Source organism: Protobothrops mucrosquamatus, unplaced genomic scaffold (genome assembly GCF_001527695.2).
Source record: "Protobothrops mucrosquamatus isolate PMUCROS unplaced genomic scaffold, P.Mucros_1.0 scaffold378, whole genome shotgun sequence".
NCBI classification, from domain to species: domain Eukaryota; kingdom Metazoa; phylum Chordata; class Lepidosauria; order Squamata; family Viperidae; genus Protobothrops; species Protobothrops mucrosquamatus.
In genome coordinates, this window is record NW_015386710.1 from 1,416,279 (window position 1) to 1,433,114 (window position 16,836).

General features: G+C 35.2%; 1 protein-coding gene across 1 annotated transcript in view; it reads left to right on the forward strand.

The window, feature by feature from the left end:
• CCDC186 (coiled-coil domain containing 186) overlaps nucleotides 1–9,410 on the forward strand; it is a 39,621-nt gene extending 30,211 nt beyond the window's left edge. The window contains exons 12-16 of the mRNA XM_015815827.1: nucleotides 213–402; nucleotides 500–580; nucleotides 1,955–2,165; nucleotides 4,029–4,248; nucleotides 6,534–9,410. Of these exons, the coding sequence (XP_015671313.1) occupies nucleotides 213–402; nucleotides 500–580; nucleotides 1,955–2,165; nucleotides 4,029–4,248; nucleotides 6,534–6,617 (786 nt within the window). The 3' untranslated portion in view covers nucleotides 6,618–9,410. The remainder of the gene's footprint in view (nucleotides 1–212; nucleotides 403–499; nucleotides 581–1,954; nucleotides 2,166–4,028; nucleotides 4,249–6,533) is intronic.
• The last annotated feature ends 7,426 nt before the right edge of the window (nucleotides 9,411–16,836 follow it).

Genomic DNA, 16,836 nt, shown 5'->3' on the forward strand with positions numbered 1-16,836 from the left:
CATGATAAATCCATGTTGCTAAAAAAAACCCACCAAGGAACAATCTATTGGCCTGAAACAAATTGAATAGGATGAACCAGACAAATCATTCAGCAGACCAAAACATTGCAAGCTGTTCTTGAATCTCTTTTATTTTAAAACAAAACAAAACAGTATTTTAAATTATATGAAATACTGTGGAAAGGAAATGCTGATTATATGTCATTTTTCAGGCGAATAAGTTGAAGAAGGAAGAAGAGCTCCACAGAAATAAGGTCCAGATGCTGGAGATGGAACTGGCATCTCAACAGAAATCATTTGCAGATTTGAACACCAAGGCAGAGGAATTAAAAGATGAACTCATGACGCAGAAGCGAAAGCATACTGCAAATCTTAAAGATCTCACCAAACAGCTTCAGCAAGGTTAACATTTCTCACACATTGGCTTCTGTGGTGTGTATTTGACCTAGGAATTAAAACATCAGCTTTGCATCAAAGATCTTATGTTTTGTTTCATTAGCACGAAGAAAATTGGATAACCTTGAAAATGGCAATTGTGATAAAGAAATCAGCAGCATGGGGAGTCGTTCCAGCTCATCAGGTGAGTTACTTTGCTGGGTTTGTGAAGAAACAAAGCGATGCTAATAACACATGCTACAGCTGTAAAATCTGCCATGAGAATACATTCTTCCCCAGCAGTTGCTAAAAATTTCCTACAGATTATGTTGGACTTGAATATGTACATGTTGAATTTTCTTATAAGGCTTTTCTCTGAAAGCATAATGCTTCTGTGGTCTTCCAGGTCCAGAACAATTTCACATTAACCTCTCATGGGATAAACTTACAAAAATTGTGTACCATATAAGCTATAAGAATGTATTCACAAATGACTATACTTTTTTCAAGGTCAAGGAAATAAGTGCAAATAATTTCAAAATTGCTTGTGTATATAACGTGTATGAAGTTCATATGAAGTTGGTTTTTATACTTGACTCACCTATATATTGTTGTGATTAATTTTCCAAATGTAGCTAATTTTCAGCTAACAAAAGCTGTATTGTGCCAGCTTTCCTGTTCTTTCATTCCAGAGATCACCTATTACTTTATATGCAATTGCTGATACAGCATTGCTGATATTTTAAGGATAGCACAAACTGACTCTGCTATATTTTAAGTCCTTTAAGAATACCATCTTCATTTATCTTTAGGCAATTTCATACCCAAGCAATTTCTGGATGTCATAAGATTCTTTTCTTTTTTCTTTTTTCTGCTGACATTTAATTTCTTTTGTTTCTTTCTGTCGTTCTGCCTAAGAGTCCCACAAAAAAATGAGAGCCGTATGTTCTTTATTGCGAAATGAACACACAAACAGAACAAATGGAGTCAGGGAGGTCTTTGAAAAATGGTTTGGTTTGTGAATTCTGCATGAACTGCAGTTGTAGTTCTATGGTGGAATGCCTAAGTTCTCCTTGAAGATTTTGACCTACCATCTCTAATTGGTTTTTTTTTAATCTTTAGAGATACCTCTGAATAGGTTTTTGGTGATTTAAAACTGCTGTCTGAAAAACTGGAGATACACAAATGAAGACTCAATTTATAGATTACCTGTTGATTCTGTTGCTTTAAAATTTATTATTTCTATAGTACTTTCAAGCTGAAGATAATATATTAGTTCTTGGTGTAGAACTTTCCAAGAATCTATGTGATCTTAACAGTATCAAACATTAATCACGAAGTTCAAGGTGTTTATGGCTGCCACTTTCCAACTCTTTTATTTATTTTTCTTACCAAAAATTAATTCCATTTAAAGAAATGTGACTTTCATGAATGTTATTAGTTTCTGAACAGAGACAAAACTTTTCCTGGACCTAATTCTGAAGATACACACTTGGGAGAAAGAATCAAAGGGATGGGGGAAGGAGGGAGATTTTTCTTAGAACTGGACAATCCAATTAAGATGCACTTGGCTTGGCAGGGTCTCTTAATGCTCGGAGCAGCAATGAAGATCGTTCACCAGAAAACACTGGCTCTTCAGTAGTTGTCGATCATTTTCCTGAAGTGGACAAAACTATCTTGATTGAGCGGATAGTAAGACTGCAGAAAGCACATGCTCGAAAAAACGAGAAGATGGAGTTCATGGAAGATCATATCAAACAGCTAGTGGAAGAAATCAGGAAAAAAACCAAGTATGTACCTCTCATTAGCTAGGAAAAGAAAAAAACATAGTAAAACTGTAGAATTGTCCGTAGCACATTTGTAAAGTAAAAGTTCAAGTAGTGGTAGCCTTTTCCAAATAGCCCCAGGCATTTCACTGTTTATTGAATAAGGAAAAAGACATGTATTCAATAAAAGGGGAAATTTCCATTTCTCAACTTTATATACGAATTCAGTAAAAAGTAATAAACAGAACTTGCTCTGAAATTAAATGAAGATAGCTATGATGATTACCCCGTAGAAATATAATATTTATGTTTTGATGTATACAACATAGTCAGTGCTATTATAAAAAGGTGAGTAGTTGATTCTGAAAATAGTCCACCATAAACTGAATCAAAAGTAATTACTTGCTAGAAAGTCATTAGCTTAAATGTATTCCTGCACTGTTCTTTCACTGGCTTATTTTAGAGATGAAACTCTTCAAGTTTGTATAAAAATATTTGTGTTAACTGCTGCCATTCAATACTCTGAAGTAATTATGTGGCTGCACATAATTGCAATGAAATGTTTAATGTACACCCTGGCATAATATATAATTACAGTTCTCCAGCTTTGTAACTGCTAATTGAAACCTATATGGTACAAAGATCTGATCCTTAAAACAATATCCAATGTAAACTTTCTAAGAATTTACAAAATTAGCTCCATGGTGATATTTTGTCATTTGCAAATAGAACAATGCCATCTGGAGCAACTAAATTATTTTTTTGTAGTTTTGATCACATAAGACATTTGATCACATATCATAAATGGTAACCCTGGGAGTATAACTTAGGCATGAACGTATTCCTTATTTTTATACTTTTTTGACGGAAAAGATACCATTTTTTTAGAGTTTTGCGTAAAAGGAGTTCTTTTCTTGCCATTGACTAGCTAGGATATACATAAAAAGTTATTTTTAGTTATTGTAATTTGCATCTACTGTATATCAAGTGTGAAGATCCAAAGAATTGCAGATTTTCTGCAATTGCATAATGATGGTCTAGTCCAAGTTCGGAAAGAAGAAATGACCCAAGAAATAATTGAGCAGGGGTAATTTGAATATACAACATTGCTGTACAAAGAAAAGGGAAATGAATGATATTATGGCAGTTCACATATTACACTTTAACATATATCCTATATCCAGAAAGCTTTCTGATAATCATTTGGCATATTGGATTGTGCAGCCTGCCCAAAAGTTACTTCCATGTGGTGCAGAACGTGACTGTAAGGTTCAGTGACTAGGTTCTTGCATTGCCCTGAGCCACCTTAGCTGTAGTTTCCTTTGATTTGGCTTAGCACCATCCGCAAACCCATTCTGTGTGGTTTGTAAGCCATACATCACGAAGTATGCCATTGCAACCTGTTAAACATATCCTTGTTTCTCATTTAGGCTAGAGAATTGCAATTCCATAAGCATGTATATGGAATTCCAGAGGAGCAGCTCCTTGTCTTTAATCAGTAGTGGATGCACAGAAATAAATAGCAGCCTGGCCCATTCTTCCAAAATTACAATACAGGACTCCCCATTCTTGACATTTTCGAGAGTCACGCTCTGGGTCAAGGGTTAATAAATGGATTTTCTTAGTTAAGGTGTAAAACTGATGCAAATGAATCAGAACCTTCCCACTAGACCAGGGGTAGGCAACCTTGGCTCTTTTATGACTCATGGACTTCAACTCCCAGAATTCCTGAGCCAGCATAGCTGGCTCAGGAATTCTGGGAGTTGAAGTCCATGAGTCATAAAAGAGCCAAGGTTGCCTACTCTTGCACTAGACCCAGTCAGGCCAAACTTTTCTGTGACACTGTCTTATTCTACTTTGTGTGTTTTTTTTTTGTTTTTTTTGCAGAATAATCCAGAGTTACATTTTGCGGGAAGAAGCTGGCACACTTTCATCTGAAGCATCAGATTTCAATAAAGTACATTTAAGTCGGCGCGGTGGAATCATGGCCTCTCTCTATACATCACACCCGGCAGACAGTGGACTCACATTGGAACTCTCTCTGGAGATAAATAGGAAACTTCAGGCAGTCCTGGAGGATACCTTATTGAAAAATATTACCCTAAAGGTGATCATTAAAATAACACCCCACAATACATTTTATAAAATATTGTACACCATTTCAGAGTAGCTTTAAAAATGGCAGAGTAGTGAAGAATACTATAGCGACTGAGCAGCAAAATGAACTGTGCATTTGAACAGCAATTTCCATTAAGAAATTTCTTTTACTAAAGCTACAGTAAAAGAAATCTGATTAGAATTAGGCTTTGTACTCCAAATACCCTGGGGAGTAGTTTTCAGAACAGTTAGGGGAGTGTTTTTAAATATGAGTGTTTTATAATCTTGTTTTAAGCAAAATAAAATAAATATATAATTAAATTATTGTATGACATGTATGGGGGCGGGGCGGGGATAGGTAAGATGGGAATTGGCCTTCAGGAACATAAGGACTCTATCGGAGAAAGAGGATTTTCTGTTGTGGAGACTTTAACTGTAAATGTGAAAAACGCTGCATTTGTAATTTGCCCATTATTCCTGCTGGTAACAGGTATTCTAAGGCAATGTTGCCCTTGAACCACTGGCTAAAAACTTCTCTGTTCAGGTGTAATGCCCATAGCAATGTCAGCAAGCTTGGGCAATTTTACTCCTGTTAGAACTAAGAGAAAGTTTTAAAAAGCATAAAGAGAGCAAGGACAAAACTAGGCTAATTCCTTAATCACCCATTTGGATAGTACAAATTGGATTTCATCACCTCTGTCCCTTTTAGGACTAATCTGTGCTTAAATGAATCTTTTCATGACTGATTAGATTTAAGGCCAAAATGTCTATTTCAAAGCCTGGCTCGAAAATGAAAGTTTCTCGATATATTTTTAAAGTTTTCAAAGCCCAGTTCTTATTTATTATTTTAATGATTTATGTGGTATTTTAATTGTATAACTGTAAGCCTTCTAGGGCAGTGGTGGCGAACCTATGGCACGGGTGCCAGAGGCGGCACTCAGAGCCCTCTCTGTGGGCACGTGCACCATCGCCCCAGTCCTAGGCCTTCAGCTGGGTTTTATAAAACCTTTTCACTTTAGGCCTACACCGCCGTGTGCAAAAAAAAAAAAAGGTTCAATCAATCAGTCAATTTCAACTTCTCGTGGGAAAAAAAGATCTTGCAAAGTTGGAATTGATTGATTGAACTTTTTAGTCCCAACCAGTCTGCCGTTACCACCGCAGCCATGCTCACCCAATGGGCCACGCCCAGCCAATTGACCACACCCAGCCAGTGGGCCACACCCACCCGGCACCCAACGATGCATAAGTGAATTTTGGGTTGCAGTTTGGGCACTCGGTCTCTAAAAGGTTCGCCATCACTGTTCTAGGGTCTCCTTGGCAAGGTGGTGATATAGAAGACTAATAATAAATAAAAAAAAACTGTCAGTACTGAGGAGATGAGTGCTTTAGCTTAAAAGGTTATGGCCCCAGCTATTACATTTCTTATTTTATAACTAATTGAAATTGGTTTATAACTAATTGAAATATGTATCAGAATCCCACTCATTAATTCCAAAGGAACATATGAAAAGGTATTCTCCGATTGATGCTGAACCTTTTCATATAAGTCTTTATATGAATTAAGTAAGAACCTTGATTTGACTACAAAACTCAAATAAATTAAATCAGTTTTAACCAGTTTTTATTTTGCTTGATGTTGCCATTTTAAATTTGCTTTTTAAGTATATTTTATAGTATTGTTAAGGTGACTGAACAATTTTATTTTGCTGGTGACGATGAAAAAAACATTTAAATAGGAGAGTGCATCTTTTTTAAAAAGGAATGTTTAAATAATAAAGATTGAATTCTTGAGTCAGAACTATGGAACAAATTCCTCATCCATCTTTTAATTGTTCTTGATCAGCCTGTTCCAGATCCAAATGTGCTTTAACTGGGTGTTGAATTTGGATTTCTTTAAAGTCTTGGAATATTTACAGGCTTTGTTTAAAAAACAATAACAATGTCCTATTGTGACTCAGTTTTATAAATTAAACAAATTTGATTGAACACTTTAATCTCACTGTGAAGCTTGTGGAACATTTCAGATTTTTTCCACAATTTTTTTTTTTGCAATGCTGAAATATAACTGTAATTCATCCTAAAAATAAATAATGTACTGGCTGAATTTGCAATTTCCAAAATAAGGCAGTTTTGCATTGATTAAAAAATACATAACTAAGTGAATGCATCTTGTATCTTATGAATATGTGCTGGTTCAGATGATATGTTTGAATAAATTTTGAATGTGTAGGTAGCTGTATATGAATTTAAATATTGGATGTTCTGCTAACAATTTGTCTCTTTTTTTCTTCAAAGGAAAATCTGCAAACTCTTGGAACTGAAATAGAACGGTTAATTAAGCAGCAACATGAATTAGAGCAGAGGCTTACACAGACATAACTGAGACCAAGATCAGAAAAGTAGATGTTCCAACTTTGATGATTATATAAAATTGGATGACCAGCTATGTGTTGTCAGTCCAACAAAGTTTTAACAAAACAAAGTTGATTGGGAACAACTTTGACCAGATCCAAATGTCTGGTTTGTTTAAACGGAATGGAGACTTTGAACTTTTCTGAACCTACTTCTATCCATCACTGAAATTAGTCATATCAACACTTACAGCTTCTTCTGTTAGAGAGAATGCAACCACTCTGCTTTGTGCAATTAAAGAAGCAACTTTTAAAAATGGACTGCTGTATAAGACTGGTGCATTTGTTGTTGATGTTTTTTTGCAGAAGGTAGATGAGAAAAAAGGGTGGCTGTTGCATGTATATTAACCCCAGTGCCTTCTAAGGCATACACTTTTTTCTTCAAATATACATGCGTTCTTGGATATATTTAGATTTGTTATTTATAATATGCATTGGGAAAGGGCTTCATAGTACACATTCTTTCAATATACAGTTGAAAAATATGTCAGGTATTTTAGCAACTTGACCAAAAACATTTTTTAAAATCCCTCGAGTCCTCAGATGTGAATAGTGTCTTTTTTGTTTTTTAAAACAATCACCTTTTTAAAAAAAAGAACATTGGAAAACTCTGTAGTGTATAGACATAAGAGGTTAAAACCGATTTTGTATATATGGGAAAATAAAATATAGAATCATAAAGCCTTCACATCTTGCAGATTGACTGTGTTCATTGAAATGGAAATAATAGACATTGTAATTATTGCACATAAGCACAAGTGATGTTACATATATCTGTGCAAGTGGCTGATAACATCCCATATTGATAGGAAAGAAAAGGGAATATAGCCAGATACTGAAGATACTGAGATCACTTCCATAACTATTTAATAATATTAGTCTAATTGTACAAATAATGACAATTGTTCTTTATCTTCATCTATATAGCTTTGGTTGGAATAACAACTACAGAATTCATAATGACCATGCTGGTTGGTTATTCTGTAAGACTTTTTTTAAAGGTTATATTTATATTCTGCCTGTTTACCCAGTTTTGCGTAGCACCCAAGGCAGCTCATCCTGGCACGCTTAAGAGAAGATTGCAAGTGGGATGCAATGTAAGAATAATGGGAGAATGAATAAAGTATCATGGCTTAAAACTGGAGATGAGAGCAACTATTGCAGTACTAAGCATAAAGCATTAAATATAATTAAGGCTATGAATAATGTTGGTAGAGAGAATCAAGGATGTTATGATGATAAAAACATCTTCCATGCTTCTCCCACAACTTGGGAACATCCGTGCAGTTGGCTAGGAATAAGATGAGTAGTGAATGACATCTGCATTAACCTTGCAGAAGAGAAAGTGAACTGATACAAGCTTTATTGCTTTGACAAGCACTAGCATGTGTGTATCTATGGTTCCAAAGTGCGACAGATTGAAGCTCAAATACCCTTTTGTTTTTTCTCAATGGCCAAAGGGAAGCAATAGATTTTTAGGTATGTTAAGAAAATACCTAGCCTTCCTCTTTTTATCGCTGCTGCGCTTTTAGGAAGACAGCACTTTAAATGAATCCATTGTTCGAACATTTTTCCCCCTTTTGCTTGGTTAAAAATAGTTTCTGTCCAAAAATGTACTATTACCAAACACTTGAATCTCGTATGATTACTTTTAAAATAAGGTAATCAGAAAGTCAATCAAGAGTTTTTCATTTTATCAATAAAATAATCTTTCCTGTGATCCGTTCTATTTTATTTCCTCTTGCCTGTACTGTATATGAGAGGGAGGCAGCAACGGTTTCGAGTTGCAGTATTCCTTGTGATTGTTTATTCCAAAGTACAAAACTCTTTTAGCACTGTTTACATAGTTGCATGTGATGGTTCTATTCCTCTTCTCAAGTACAGAGATTTTAAGACATGCTTTGGGGAAAACAACAACAACCAGTATCCAAGGTTAAACAAATTTCTTGTATAAACGTGTACATAGTGCTAGAGTTTGTATTTTTCTAAAAGTTGTGCTTTTCATATTTTTCCAAAAATACAACACATGTATAGCTGCAACATTACAACAAGCAAAGATGCTTGCCTTCTGATTCTTAATGTTAAATTGTACATTATATCTAGGATTGTGGATATTGCTGTACAGAATAATTTTTAGATTACAATCCTATGTTTTCCTGCTGAGGAAATAACTTCTGTTCAATACAACTGGACTTACTGCTGGATATTTTTCTGCATACTGTTTTTACTTCATGTTTAACAAATTAGGACTGAAATAATAAAAGAGAATGCCCTAGTTAATCACAAAATATTGAGTTTAAGGACTGAAATTGCATGTCAAAGTATTTGCAAAAGCAGAGTTTCTCACATGTGTATGACAGAGCTATATTCATTTTCAGACTAGTATATTGCTGACCTTCAAAACTTTAGCCTGTGAACTAGGCCCATGTTTGTAATTATACTGATGAATGTTTAAATTGCATTCAAACTATATTATTCTTGAATAATATAGAAGTTTGAAGATAAACCTTGTTTGAGTACGAAAAGGATTACTTTGTGAAATGCAAAATGTACTGCAGTAACGGTCAATCCAAAGAAATGAGCTTTTCTAAAAACACAGTTAGAAATAAGCCTGACATATCCTCAGCATGAGCATGGTTATCTTCTAAATGTTAGAAATGTATCTTAATATACACGTTGCATCAGATCACCTTTGTCTTGGCTTAGTAAGCCTTGTATTTGTACACTCACCTAACCCATTTCAAAATGGATAATTTGTTTATTATTTTGCAAAATTGCTAGGCTGTCCTAATTGAGGGAGCAATCAATGGTGAACTTGAAAGAAAAAAAATATTTTATTACCTATCTGGCTTTGAAGATGCTATTTTGTTCTCTTAATGGAAGATAGAATGAAATATGGTAAAGTAAAACAAGCAGCCATGTTCATCTTCAAATGTAAACCAACATACAGATATAAATCAGCTTGGAAGCCAAATCTATTAGCTGATAAAACATGTTTTGAAAAGGAAGACTCCTCGCAAATTTGGATTAAATGTCTTGCTCCTTGTATGTTTTTAATTTCATTCACATTTTCTTTACCATCTAGATCAGGGGTGTCAAACTGCTGGCCCGCGGGCCAGTTGTGTCATGCGGAGGCCACGCCCACCCCAGCTCCAGCAATGCAAAAAAAAAAGTGATATGTCGCGACACATCACGTGACGCGGCGAGTTTGACACCCGTGATCTAGATAATCCCATCTTGTTCGTTAAAAGTGAACTCACATTTGAATGTTTTGCTTTCATTCTATTCTTCCCTGATCTTGAGTGTCAAAGCCTGAAGGTTACAATTGGCCATAAAAGACTTTCAAAACTCAACTTCTGTAATTCCTGGCTTGCCTGCTACAAGATGTTGCCATTAACTGCATTGTTGTGGCTTTTTTTTAAAAAAAAAAAATGCTACTTGCACGAAGAGGAGAGAAGCAGGAGCAAACGTAGAATATGTCTGAACCTATCTTGGTTGTTTAAGTCAGCATTGGATTGCACATAGTTATCAGAAATTCTCAATTCTCAACAGCAAGTTATTGGTAAAACACAGGGATCTCTGTAGCCGGTTGCTTTCTTAGAGACATGGTGATTGACATCTGAGGATGTTGCCTTCCGAAGTGTTCAATAATGCAATAAGTGCTCCTTAACCTGAGAATGCAGACTTGTATACCTGTTGATGCGGAGCATGAGGGTTCTGAAGAATGCACAAATCTGATTCACATGATGACACAGCATTTAGTTTCACATTTGCACTTAATGGCAAGTTGAACTGATACCACCGGAAAGTAATGTAGGATGATGACTTTGGTGTTAAGTACCACTGCGATTAAAACATTCCTGCAACTAATCACTTGATGTTGCTACAAGTCATGATAGTAATTGTTCCTCTTAGCAGCAAGATGCCCCAAAAACAGACAAATGACAATCCTCTAAATTGCTTTCTTTTGTCTTCAGAATGACAATGGCTTGCTTGGAAAAAAATGCTCCCTTTTCTGTAAAAACAACTTGCTTGCAAATTCATTGACTTGAGTCAAAAATGTATGCAAATACTATTAGGTTAGTGTTCAATGATGAGCACCAAAACTGTCTTCTGAATCAGAAGTCACACCCTGCTGATAATATATACTAACAATACATCTGTTAGTTTTAAAAACAAAGATAAAGAGATTTCTCTTTATTTGATGCAGTTCTGTTTAATAATACATATAATTCTCTGTTGCTTATACTGTATTTTAGTCCTAATCCTTTAAATGAAACCTAGCCTATTATGAACAACAGTAGGGGGTGCTAAAAAACCCTGTATATCTTCTTACAAAAAAAAAAAAGGATGGAACATTTTTGCCATATCTGATCATCGCTGCTTTTTTTCCCAATGGAAGGATTTTACTTATCAAGTTGGTGTGCTGATAGTGCAACTATGTCTAAATCCATTTGCATTACTCTGTAATTGTGTGTGTGTGTGTGTGTGTATGTATATATATATATACAGTATGTGTGTGTGTGTGTATATATACACACACAGAGTAATGCATATATAATATACAGTGTTTATATGTATATGTTATATATATAAAAGACAGAATGGCTTGATTCAAACATATAAAAGGATGGCTTGATTCATTTTTTGTAGATATTCATGTATAAATGAAGATTCTTTGCTCCCTTCTAAAAAGTAGCTGTATATTATGTATATCTTGGGTTTCAAATAATAAATATGAACAAAAGTGCAGATGACTCTCTCTAGTAGTTTTATTTGTAACAAAGCTGCAAGATAGTTGACTTTTTGACTTAGCAAACAAGATGCAGACACTTCACTACAGATATCTATTCCAAGGTGTGCTGTCAAAAACAGTAGACATAGCATTTCTGTTTCTAAGACTGCAGCTATAGCTTCCCAAATCGTATCTTACCACCTTGTGGCAGGGATGAGAGTGGGAGGGTTGAGCAAAAACAGGAAGTAGGCAATAATAAATTGAGATAACTACTCACAGTAGAAATTTTGAGAATAATTTTATATCTTAATTTCCTGTATTGGCAAATACTACACAGTAGACACGGGTTAGAAAACCTAACGGTTTTATCACAATATTTTCTATAACTATATTATAATACTTTATGTTTTCTAACAAAAAATTCCAAACAGGTAAAACTCTTACCTTTTTTAATTTTTTGGGGGAAAAAATTGTGTAGTTAGCTAGGTTGAGAGTTCTGCATGCAGCCAGTTTATACAAAAGCTCTTTTTCCTAGAGTAATTGAAGCTTCCCAGAGTGATGGTTGATGAATATGTTAATAAGGCAGGAACAAATAGAGCAGTGCCACAATTGCATTTTAAGAGCAAACTGGGAATAAACAATTCCATTCCTATGAGGCTCGCAATGGTTCTTTCTCCTCAAATCTTTCTCCTTCTAAGCCATATTCAATGTATCTGGCAAAGATGGATTGCCTTGGCAGGCTGTGAAAATTAAATTATTTTTTTTTTTATGTAGGTGCCTGGTATTGTTTATATTTCATCTCTCAGAGGATCAAGTCTCATTTTTTTCAGAGAGAATGGATGGCACTGAATATGCGATATTATAAAACCACACATTTGATCTGTTTTACAAATGATGATTTGTGATCTTCTTAAGATAACATTTAAAATGAGAATTTATTTATTTATTTGAATTTACTTACTCAATAAGTAAGAAAGCAAACTTCACTGCATTCTGGCACAGAGGATGTCCCCTGGATGGGTAACAAAGGTCTGCAAGCAATCGAGCATGGTCCGAGAGCACCAAGGATTCCATTATTCAAATTTATTAGCTGCCTAACTCCAATTGAGACTGGACAGCTGACAAAACCGGAAAATCCATAAAACAGATAAAACATACTTCCTTGAAGTCTGAACAGAATAACAACACTTCTCTAAAAATTTCTTCTAGATTTACTTTACAGTTGTGATGGAATATTGTCCAGGTTCCCAGGAGGGAGGGAGAAAGAGGTTTGCAGGGGAGCAAGAGACATTGCAGTTCAGATAATTTGTGTGGGAGAAAGATTTTTTTTGAAAATATATCAATTTCCTTGATTTATTTTTCTACATATGTTATTTCTCAGAACTGTTTCTCTCCAACCATGAATGCCGAGCATGCTGCAGAATAGATCTTTTTCCTATACCTCTTAAACAAAGAAAGGAAAGTTAATAACAGAACAACAGATTTGGAAGGGACCTTGGAGGTCTTCTAGTCCAACCCCCTGCTGAGGCAGGAAACCCTATACCATGTCCAATCTCTTCTTTAAAACCTCTAGTATTGGAGTACCCACAACTTCTGGAGACAAGTCGTTCTACTGATTAATTGTTCTGTCAGAAAACTTCTCTTTAGTTCCAAGTTGGATCGCTCCTTGATTAGTTTCCATTCATTGCTTCTTGTCCTGCCTTCAGGTGCTTGGGAGAATAGATTGACTCCCTCTTCTTTATGGCAGCCCCTTAGATATTGGAACACTGCTATCATGTCACCCCCTAGTCCTTCTTTTCATTAAACTAGACATACCCAATTCTAGCAATGATTCTTTATATGTTTTAGCTTCTAGTCCCCTGATCATCTTTGTTGCTCTTTTCTGCACTCTTTCTAGAGTCTTTACTGACTGAGTTTCCAAGCATGTTCTGATGGCTTCATGGATTTCAAGAGTAAAGCCAAACAAAACACGCATTTCCCATTTCCAACCACGTGGAGACCCAAACCCACCTTCTTATAAGTTCTGGTCTTCAATACATTTACCTATCTCCTTTATTTTTTTTAATGGCATTATAAAATTTAACTAGAAGAATAATAGTTAGGAATGTATTTCCTAACAGAAGTAGTTTAGGAAACACAGGCACTTTGTGTATTTTTGGAACTTTTACATAAGACACTGTGTGTCCATTGTGATAAAAATCTGCACCTCTTCATAACAACTTGAAAGATTGTACAAGAAAAATAAAAAAATCTGATGATAGGGAAATGCAGTGTGATCTTTTGTATTATAACTAAAAATCTTGCTGTTACTGCTGGATGTTGGTTATCAATTTACTATAAAAGTAATTTAAGGGACATTTTGGATCTAGTTCATTTCTAAATCTAATTGGTTTCAGATGACTGTTTTTCCAATAGTTGATCTGGGATTGAAGGTAGCATAAAAATTGTAACCAAGCAGACATATTAAAATATGTATGGATTTATGACCCAAGTTATTTCAATTCTATTAATCTACACTTAACAATTGCTTTTTGTTTATTGGATTGGATTGAATCCTTTCTGCTGTGGAATCAGTTAACACTAAAACCAAAATGAAACAGAAAGTGAATAATACTAACAATCATATGCTGAAAAATAATTGTAACAACGGTAAAAAACAAAATGCAATTTATTGATGAAATTACTTCTGAGTAATACTGGGCAAGATAAAAAAAGTGCTTATGTCTTGCTGAAACATTCATTGTCCATATAAGAACAGAGACAGTACAAGGGAAGCAGCCCAAAAATTGAAAATAGCTGAGATGAAAGCAAAAGTAGCTGCACTGAAACCATATTTATGTGTCTGTTTTCCTGAAACTCCCAGATATGGTTAAAAAAAAAAGTCATGGTCACAATGATGCAATCAAAACCTTTGCAACATATGTAAAAAAACAGGCAAGGCTTTAATCAAAGCTGCCATCTTGACTTTTTGAAGAAATAGGTAAGGTAGACCATGCTTGGAAAGTACCAGAATAAATCTTCTTGCATCTACTCCTGAAGATGTTGTTGATGCCATGGATAAGATTCAGAAGCCTACCCAGAACATCCCAGACATTCAGAAATCAACCTATGTGACAGCCCCAGTGTGTGGCTAGCAAAACATCTACACACACTCATTGGCTTGCATGATATTCCCAGATATTAGTTCACCAATAAATATGATGCAAATGTACACTCTGCAATAAACAATCTATTTTACCCTTTTTGAAAAAGAGAGAGAAACCAACCGTTACACCAAAAAGAATATATTCCAAAGTTTGAAAGCAATCAAAAGCACTTTTGATACATGAACGGCTGTAAGCATGGGTTTCTTCAGAATATTTCTCTTACAGACTTTACCATACAGACAAGTTTATGTTTGTCAGATAGGTATGCATGAGCTATTTTGGACTTGCTTTGAGCCAAGTCCATAAAATACAGGTAATCAATGTACTGTTTTCAAAATAGTATATTATTTCCATCCATTAATTAGCAAACCAGCTGCTGGGTTTGGAGAACTGGCATCTGCTGGGTGTGTTTATTCAAGACAGCTCACATTCAAAAGTCTTCTCCTTGGAAGTATTGAAATAAAGCATTGGCATCTGTAAGGGTTGGGGGATCAAATTTGCAAGATGGTAAGTGAAATGTCACAAAAGGAGCCCTGCCATTTTTGTAGGAGGATGTGATGGGGTGAGGCTTTTTTTCTTTGCAATCACTGTCCTGTAGATTTTGACCTCCCTGTGGGCCTTTGAATAAAGCCCTACCTACACAAAAAATCTATAACAATTTGGTCTCCATTTAACTGTCATGTTATTTGCCTTCCAAAATTGCTGGGAAATTTGATTGAAAAGAGGATGGGAATTCTTTATTAATAACTTGTGATTTGTGTTCTAAAACTTTGTTCTTAGGATATATAATTACTATTTGTTACTATTTTCCTGAATGGCTAAACCCCAAAGAAATCAGAAAATAATTGCTATTAAGTGCAATCAGTACAGCCACAGATCATTCCCTTGCCCACTTAACGAGGAGAAAAGCCTATCACTACAGGTTTTCAAGTCTGACAGGCGTTTCTATGCACTCTCCCACCAACACATTGGCAACTTGAAGATGTGCGGACTTCAATTCCCAACTTGCCAAGAATGAGAAATGGTGACAGAGGCTGTCATTGAAAGGACTAAAAATGTTTAGTTAAAGGCATTATAAACAAGGAATCTCACACCCATGAAACATTTCCTTTTTTTATAAGCACAAAGCAGATCAAGAAGAATGTTTACACAACTGTGATTTTGTTCAAGTGCTTTTAAACCCCTTGGAGCAAAATTTCTCTATCTATGTATAATTCTAAACGGGGGGGGGGGAGCACAAGTGATAAATATTGCCAAAATGAGTGCCACTGAGAAACAAATAGAAGTTACTAATGTTTAGAATTTTAAGTTTGCAAAAATAAAACAAAAAACAAAAATCGGCCCCTTATCCAATCAACTCATACATAGCATATTATCCAATCAGCTCATACATAGCTGACAGGCCCAAACTAGTAAAAAGCAAAGAAAAACGGGACAAAGTAACTGACTTAAAGATGTTGTTGTAGGCCTCTCTTATAATCATCATCACAATATGCTGTTGGTACTTTGACCAATGGTAAATCTAGTTCATTTCTTGGAGAGCTTTTGCTTTGCAAGCAGAAAATTCTAGGCTCCATCTCCAGTATCTTCTGAAGACCATGAGTGGGCGACCTGCTGCTTTGAGCTCTGCGCTGATTGTATAGTTGAATTTCAGCTCTGATTAAAACAAAACTGGCAACACTGTTTCCAATTTTATGAGGTAGAGAACATAAAACATACAATTTTAGGCCCTATTTAGGGATTTAACACCATTAAAATAAAAGAAACCTTGCTCTCAAATACAGAAACCCCCCCCCCAGTGATCTAACCCCACCTCTTTGTTTCACTACTATCTCTTTTGTGACCTTCATCTCTCCTCTCAAAAAATACTGTGGATTCCTCCCCCCAAAAAAGTTTACAAATAATGGAAAATTTATGTATCATTTCTTGTTTCCTTACATGTGTAATTGACTGGAAATGGAGACAGAAATTCACTATTCCTTTGCCTAGCTCATACTAACTTTATATTTAAAGAGGTATAAAAATTGCACAGTAATGAAGCAGGAGCTCTGAGCTTTGCAGGCCCTATCTGATGCCTGTTCCGTGTGCCTGTCAGAATGGGCAAGAGCCAAATAGCCAGCCATCAAATCAATAAATACTTCTGCTACTCTCCAAATAAAAGAAGCCCAAGTTATTAAACATTATTATTATTTTACCTAGCTGGAAAAAAGCTGTAAGATCAATAGATATTTTGAATTGGTAAAGATAATCTTAGGAAAGCTAATGCTCTGCCAAAATTTGAGCTATTTTTATTAATCAAACACTTC